Genomic DNA, 7,936 nt, shown 5'->3' with positions numbered 1-7,936 from the left:
AACCCTAACTGAGCCTATTTACATACATCTGCAAGCTCTTCTTGGATAAAGTCATGGAGACAATTATATATTTTTAGGTGTTGCTAATTAAACGCTCTTGATTAACCGATTACCAAATGTATGACCAGCAGTTTTCTGCTCTAAAACATACAGGCAGGCGTTATAACACAACGCCAGGATGGAAAGGTAACAGCAATAACCTTAAAGTAATAACGATTGCTGCCTTTCAGTCTGGAGTGGACTAAAAGAAACAAGGACTGAAACGATTAATTGTGTTGAACCAACTGGTAACTGGAGCATACAATCCCAAAACAAGACAATTTGCTCAAGGAACAACTTGCAGAGCAGTAATTAAAACAAAAATGTAGAATATATTTTGCATTTAAGATGAAAAACCTTCCTTTTATTATTATTATTATTAATCCTTTCTTTAATCAGGATAATCTTTCGAGACTCCTTTCATTTACAGGAGACCTGTTACATACATCACAGCAAATAACATAAACACAACCATAACACAATCTACTTAACACGTCTAAAAATCCAAACCATACATTATCTGTGTGAAGATATTCTACCCAGAACTCAAGTGGCACCTGGTTGAAATTCTGCTTAAACACAACTTCTTATTAATGTTGCAGTATGTACATTTTATTTCAAAAAATGTTTTTACATATTTGTTGAAACTGTCACTATGTCTGTCAGTATGGTATTAAACATTTACAGATAATCTATGAAAAATTTCAGGTTCTCTGTGAGAACACAGTGCTACCTTGAAACAACCAATCAGAGCTGGGGGGAGGGTCTTAATAATTTCCCTGCTGGGATGAATAAAGTAATTCTTCTTCTTAGCGTTGTCAATCACAATCTACAGCTAGCATAGCATGTTGTGAATGCTAGGCTAGTTAGCATAGCTACCAATGACAGCAGGTGAACAGTATTACTGTAGCAGTAAGTTGTTTTTTGCTATTTGCACATTTAACAGTATTGACTGACAGCGCTAAGACCCGCCTCTTGGCTCTGATTGGTTGTTTTTGTTTGGAAGTGGTGCATTTCTTCATGGCAGTAGTAGCTCAGGGAAGAGGTGAAGGAGATTGATCGTTTCCCAGATTATTTGTCTCATATTTCACTTTCACAACATGGCGACAGCTTTGATAAATATGGAAAACATTTTTTGTAACAAAAGTTTCATACAAAAAGTGACTTAGCCCCTCTTTTTCATTGGCTATTAGCAACACTTTTGCTGTTAGGTCAGTAAATGTTCAACTGGGTCCAGATCTGTCTCTAAAAATTCAAACATGTCAGGTCAGTTCCACTTTTCCACTTCCAGTCTTCACCCCATTTAACACAAGAGTTGCAGACTTTCCCTGACTTACAATTGGGAGTAAAATTAGACAAAAAGTTGTGTAATGTGTCCACAGATTCAGAAACTTGAAGCTGTAATCACAACAAAATGGCCTGAGGTGGGCTGAGTACCCAAAACGTGTACTGAAGTAAGAGTAGCACTACTTCAACACAATTTCACTCAAGTAAAAAGTAGCCATCCAAGAAATTAATCAAATAAGAGTAAAAAAGTATTCTGTAAAAAGTCTACTCAAGAACTGAGCAACTGATCAAATTATCAACCATTTAATATTTAAAAATCACACAAAGTATAAAGTTAAGTGGAAATTTTGGACAAAAATGTCAAAACAAGCAATAGAAACATTTTTCCAAATTAATTTCTGCCAATAAAAACTTATGAAACTTTAATAAGAACTGCAGATGTGTGTCTGTGTCTGGTGAATGTTTAGTTCAAACATGTTTGTTTTTCATTCAGCTTAGAGTAGAGATACTTCATAATGAAATTACTCAAGTAAAAAATACAGGGTAGTAAAAAAATACTCCTAAAAGTAAATTTTATCAAGTTATTAAGTAAATGTAACGAGTTACTACTCTGCTCTGGTTCTGCTTTCTCCACACTTTTCAGATTTCCTGTTTGCATGCATCAATAATTTCCCCTCAGACCACAAAGTATTATATATTTAATGTCCTGTGGACGGATACATAATTGCACATTTTATCCTCATAATTATTTTTTAAAAAATAAGATAAAATTTTAGATTCTGAGTCACTAACATCTGTTTTACTAGACACTGACTTCACAAGTGAAGTTCAGGAGCTTTTTACTTTGCCATATTAGCAGAAGCATTTATGCATTAATTATGTGTTCAGCAATTATTTCAACATGATGGCATTAATGTTTTCATCAGCTGGTGCAGGCCGTTCATCTGGTTTCCCAGCTCTGAATTTGTGGCCCTGAGCGCAGCGAAAGCTCTCCGTTCTCAGAAGCAAAGTGTACAGGCTGCTGCTCATTGGTTATTGATTTTTGTCAATGAGGCAGTTGTGAAGCTAAATCCATTGTGCTGTAATGCAGAGTAAGGACTTCAGCAGAATTATGTAACCAAGTTAAACGTTTTATCCATCATTAAAGCAGGAAAATTGATTCGAAAGGTCATCTGTGATTTTAGAGGACCATCCTCAAGCAGCATCTAACCTAAAAAATAAAACTGTTTCCTGCAATCACTAACCGCATAAAACATCCACTCAGCACCAAACAGGCAATATGGAGGTTTATTCCCGATTCGATTAGTTAAAATGCAAACCCAAACTGTGATTCATTGACTATAAATAGCTCACTAATTCTCCAAATGTAGCAAACACTAAAACACATAAGTACAAAACTGTTTAAAAGGACCAAAATCAATTTAAATAAAGCGAGCTCTTAACACTTGTAATGTATAAAAGTTACACATTTCCCCTTTTCCCCGTTTTATTATGTGTGAAATCCAGAGTTAGTCCTCTTCACCAATTAAAACAAACTTTCACAAGAAAATAATTTTTAAAAAATGACCAAAGTTGAGGACAATAATTTTATTTGATCCATATTAATGAAATTCAAACATAAAGTTGGACTTTGGGATTGATGAGACAGGTATATCACAGGTGAACAGGATGGTAGGAAGGTCAGTGAGAAGGCTCTGAAAAAGTGACAAAAGATCAGGGTCAATTATTTCCCATTTAATTTATTAGCCAAGAATAATAAATGTGCATATAACCAATAAGTTAATCTAGAAATAAACCAAAAAATTACAGACGTATCAATGGTGACCTATAACAGGGCCCAATAACCTAAATAAAATACTAATTGAAATACACTTACAAAATTCCATCGCTGAAATTAAAAATGTGCAAAAATATTTATGAAAAATGTGAATTAGTCTGTAGTAGTCTTAAAGGCAGACGAGTTTAAGGAGAAATAAAACAACATTGTTACAACAGGCTGAAATTTTTTTATCATTGCTGACAAATAAAATCATTTTAAAGAACCTATAAAATATTAAACTTGATTCTGATGATGGAAAAACAAACTATTGAGGAAAATGTGGGTTAATTGCATCTGATAGCATGATCACAATATTTAAGAATATCAAAATTACACATCCAAAAATAGTACATACACACATTTTAAATATTAAATTCTTATTCAAAACATGGCTATTTAGAGAGCTGGGTAACTTAATGATTAATAAACAGACGTTTTCCAAAGATTCTGTCCAGCACAATATATTGTAAATGTTTTGTTATTGAAATATTACTGTAACTGATGCCAGATCATTTCTATAGTTTTATGCTTTCGGTGCCTGTAATATATTTGGTGACTCCAGCCAAATGTAGCATGAGAAAGTTTAGAAGGTAAAGAAGTGCTGGAGTGTTAAAGTTATTAAAAAACTACTAATAAGTTGTTTCAATGTCTCAACATCAACCAGATATTAACTCGTTGTTGAGATGGAAATAATACAATTAACTTTTATAACAATAGCTGGAAAGACTACTTGCTATGTTGGGTCTACATTTGCTATGAAGCCAAAACTGAATGACAGCAACAAGTTATTATTATTTATCTCAAGCCACATCACTAGTGCAACTTTCACCAAAATTATAGTATGTTCACCCAACTGTTGGTCTTATTTTTTTTTTTTAAGTCTTGTTTAGACACACAGGGAGGTAGAGAAAAGCAGAGAGCACTGGGAGGCAAACTATTATGTCCCAATAAAGATGATTTTAGGGGTTTGGTGTTCTGATGAAATCTCATTTTGTAATTTAAAACAGGAAAATCTTTTTAGTTTAGAATCCATCTGCACAGAGGTAGTGAAAACCGGCTCTCACATATGATCATATTGCTTAAATTTAATTACACATCATAAGTTAAAATATATTAATGAACTTACTGTTCGTCACTGCCGCCTCCTTCTTCCCTAGAATAGAGAAAAATCAAAGACATATTAATCACACTGTTATACATATCAAAAATATTATCCACAGACTGTGAAACACTTACTCTACATATGTGAAAAGCACTATGATAAATTGATTTACAGACTGCTTACATTGAAATAGTCTCAGTTATGTGACACTCCATCCAAATCAACTTTATCTACTTCACACAGCATATCTGTAGTTCATAATATGTCTTGCTCTTCAACTTACCCCCGTAGGAAATTTTATAATAAATGATGGTCATTATGCCAACTCCAATAAATACATCTCTGTACGGCTTAGTGTAGTAAGGGCCCACTTGGGCCCACCATCTCCTAACGGCACCCAGAAGCATCTGTGGGAGAAAACAAACAAACAAAAAACAATAGAATTCACTAAACGTGACTCAAATTTGTAATAAATCTCAACAAAAAAATAAAAACTTGGCTTGCATGCCTCCTAAGTTAGGCTGAGATATTTTATTACTTCGTTTTCTTGGAGAAAATATTTATAAATATTGTTACATTTAACATAAATCCAGCTGATAAACTCGGAGAGCTGCTATGTCGCTTAGAAACGATGGATGAAGGTAAAGTTTGCAAGTTACGTAGAACTCAGGAAGAACCACTGTTTTGGTGCTAACTGAGAAGCTACAAAAATGCTACCAACTCCCATCTTCTTCTTTGTAATTTTAAATGCACCATTAACCGCCTGATTAAAAGTTAGTGATTGATGAGCAAATATGAGACTACTTAATCTCAATTTCATTTGAAAATATCGATTTGCTAATGAATAAACTGCTCTGCCATCACTGGCTAACCCCAGCTTTAGCATTAAGCTAAACTGCTAGATACCGAGAGCTGCAAGAACAGGCCATTCAAACAGGAAATATAGCGACTTATTCGATTAAGATTAATAAATTAAGTCGGCATGTGTTACACGGACATCACCATAATATCTCAGAAATGTAATATCCAAATAAATACTCACATTTCAGTTTGTCGAGCTGCAGTTAGAAGGTCAAACGGCCGCTTTGGCTAAACGTCAAAGTCGAGGGGTAAAGACTTCTTCTCTTTTCAAGCTGTGAGGTGCTGCAGTTCCGTTTTGGTTAGGAGCGCCCCCTAATGGTTAAATAGAACTGATAACTGTCGTGAACTGTTGGCTCCACCTTGTGGATAATTATTAAAACAAAGGATTTAGAGCTAATATTTGGTCACCTATCTTTGATTTAAAAAAATATTGTGACTTTGCCTAATTTAAAAAGTATATATATCATTAAAATGTAGTATTAAAATGTAGTTTTCGAGTAATGTAAAATATTAACACAAAATAAGAGGAGGGTACACAACAGCATCTCAGTGAAGTACAATATGCAAAATTACTTTATTTCAGCATTTCGCTTGAAAAAGTGAAAGTCCCTGAGGCTCATTACACACAGAGTGAAATGTGTCAAGCATTTATTTACTTAACTTTGATTATTATGGACTACAGCTTGTGAAAATACAAAATTCAGTGTCTAAAGAAAAAATAACAACTAATGAAACAAAATGTTTTGTTCCAGTAGCAGATTATTTCACTTATAACTAATACTTTTATTTAGTTTTTTTAAATCAATATTAAGATATTAAGGACTTATTAACTTAAATAAAAGCTCATATTTCTTGCTGAAAGTTACTTGTAAATTAGTTTTGTTTTATTTCAAGTGTTCTAAGATATTTGCTTTAGAAACTAGACCAAAATTACTTGGTAAGATTTTGTGTTTTTGCAGTGTAGAATTGTCATAGCATAAAATGGCTGCATTCAAAATCCCTTTTCATTTTTCACATTGTGATTTTCTGAGAGCAGACGATTGTATTTCCATTAAAAGTAAGTCATAATCAATCAAATAAAGAGTTAAAAAAAACCACCTGAAATATATTCCTATGTATCGAAAGTAGCTCTACCATCAAATATGAGTTTCACTTTTTGAATGAAATTACAGAAATAATGAAGTTTTTCAATGAGAATCTAATTTATTGAGATGACTTTCTGCTAACCACAGCCAATCTGCCCCACAGTAACTGTCCTTTTTCTCGAGTTCATTAACTCACAGTAACTCTGTGTCTTGGACTTGAATGAAACAAATCACTTCTTTTATTCAATTTCTCTTTTTCTCCCATTGCGTTAGCCAAAGCTCCCAGTTTACAGCTGCTGCATGACATACAGACTCTCTACCAGCTCTGCCTGCTCACCGTAGCGGAGGGGTAAATAAAACTCTGGCACAGCGCTCAAGGGTAAATGTGACACTATGTGACAACATAGACATTTAAAGCAACCTTGTGTTTTTAGGTGAAAGGGAATTTAAATAGAGAAGACTTACAAAACATTAATATCTAATTTTTTAATTCTATCTACTGGATTTTCTTAGAAACATTTGTTGTGAATTGGCACTAGATAAATGAACTGAACTGAATTAAATAGAAGCCTGTCAGAAACAATTCACACTGGATTTGCCTTTACATTTTAGAGGAATCTGAATCAATTTCTTATAAATGCTTCAAAGGAAATAGTTTCCCTATTTTCAACTTGTTCATCATTACTGCCTTACTAAAGAAGAAGTTCCCATAAAACGAAGTGATACTTGTTTTTCTTTCAGAGACTGCACTGCAAAACAAAAACTCCTATCAAGCTTTTAGGTCAAATATCTTATTATACTTGAATTAACATAAAACTAACTTACAAGGAACTTTTCAGCAAGATATAGGCGCTTGTTTAAGTCAATTATTCCTTAATATTGATTTAAAAATATTAGTTCCACTGCCAGATTTATTTAAAAAATACTTTTTGTTAATCATTATTATGGAATTTTTTTACTTAAACAAGCTCCTATATCTTGCTGAAAGGTTATTTGTAAGTTAATTTTGTCTTAATTCAAGTAAGATAAGATACTTCCACCAGAAAATACTGGATAAGATTTTGTGTTTTTGCAGTGTGTGGGGCTTCTTGCCCGGGTTATGAAGCTGGTCTGAGAGCGGTGAAGTGATTTGGACCTGCAGCAGAAAAGGTGGGACTTTCCTCTCTGTTCTTTCATGCAGCTCCAATGGGCAGCAGGCATCTTGCTCAGCTATGAGCGCCTAAAGGCCACGGCGCGTCTGAAGGCATTCACCAATGTGTCAGCTGAGGAGGAGAACAGCTGAGCGAACAATCTCCACTCTCAGATGTTATAATATTCTGCCGCGCTCCAGGTATGTTGAAGAGCAGGTCATCTATTTTTGTATGCTCATTTTAACAGAAGCTGGATTTTAGAAACCATTGAGCTCTTTGGTGGAGAGTTTGCATGTGTGTGCTTGTATGAGTGTGTCTGCGGTAAAATCAGGGTGTGTGTGAGCTTTATGCGTTCCTGACATGACCAATCAAGCAGTCGACTCCAAGTCATTCTTTGGAAATGTTCAGCTTTGATTTTGCTGCTGTAATTCTTTTGTTTCCAGAAGTTTGCTGAAGTTCAGACAGCATGGCTTCAGGATCGGAGGGAGACGATGGAGGCATTCCCCTGGACATTGACGATGTCCACATGCTCCTCCAAGGTCAGGCTATTTCTGCTCTGGTGTGGATGTAGATGTGATGTTGTGCCATGTGTGGGTTTTGTTCTGCTCCCACA

At 34.5% G+C, this 7,936-nt stretch overlaps 2 protein-coding genes across 12 annotated transcripts in view; one reads left to right on the top strand and one right to left on the bottom strand.

The window, feature by feature from the left end:
- Nucleotides 1–2,898: 2,898 nt before the first annotated feature.
- Nucleotides 2,899–5,440, bottom strand: atp5mj (ATP synthase membrane subunit j). The gene is made up of 4 exons (XM_028039432.1): nt 5,290–5,440; nt 4,531–4,654; nt 4,272–4,298; nt 2,899–3,020 (listed from the first exon to the last, which is right to left on the bottom strand). The coding sequence occupies exons 2-4, from the start codon at nt 4,652–4,654 to the stop codon at nt 3,007–3,009; spliced, it is 165 nt and encodes a 54-aa protein (XP_027895233.1). The 5' UTR covers nt 5,290–5,440; the 3' UTR covers nt 2,899–3,006.
- A 1,942-nt stretch (nt 5,441–7,382) lies between these two features.
- Nucleotides 7,383–7,936, top strand: part of syne2a (spectrin repeat containing, nuclear envelope 2a) — a 135,476-nt gene continuing 134,922 nt past the window's right edge. For 7 of the 11 annotated variants that reach the window (XM_028041163.1, XM_028041157.1, XM_028041165.1 and 4 more), the window contains exon 1: nt 7,694–7,862. In XM_028041163.1, the coding sequence (XP_027896964.1) occupies nt 7,790–7,862 (73 nt within the window). In that variant the 5' untranslated portion in view covers nt 7,694–7,789. Of the gene's footprint in view, nt 7,524–7,687; nt 7,863–7,936 lie in introns of those variants that run through there. The other 4 variants (XM_028041155.1, XM_028041167.1, XM_028041166.1 and 1 more) reach the window with 4 other exon arrangements.

The sequence above is a fragment of the Xiphophorus couchianus genome, chromosome 15 (assembly GCF_001444195.1).
Source record: "Xiphophorus couchianus chromosome 15, X_couchianus-1.0, whole genome shotgun sequence".
In the NCBI taxonomy this organism is placed as follows: Eukaryota; Metazoa; Chordata; class Actinopteri; order Cyprinodontiformes; family Poeciliidae; genus Xiphophorus; species Xiphophorus couchianus.
Note: the sequence above shows the minus strand (reverse complement) of the source record. Positions and strands in the feature narration are given on the sequence as shown.

What these genes read in the sequence shown, in the direction of transcription:
- atp5mj (XM_028039432.1), bottom strand. Translation starts at nt 4,654, where the DNA reads ATGCTTCTGGGTGCCGTTAGGAGATGGTGGGCCCAAGTGGGCCCTTAC. An exon ending in TTATAAAATTTCCTACGGGG is followed by an intron (nt 4,299 to 4,530) that starts GTAAGTTGAAGA and finishes TCTCTATTCTAG; the next exon opens with GGAAGAAGGAGGCGGCAGTG.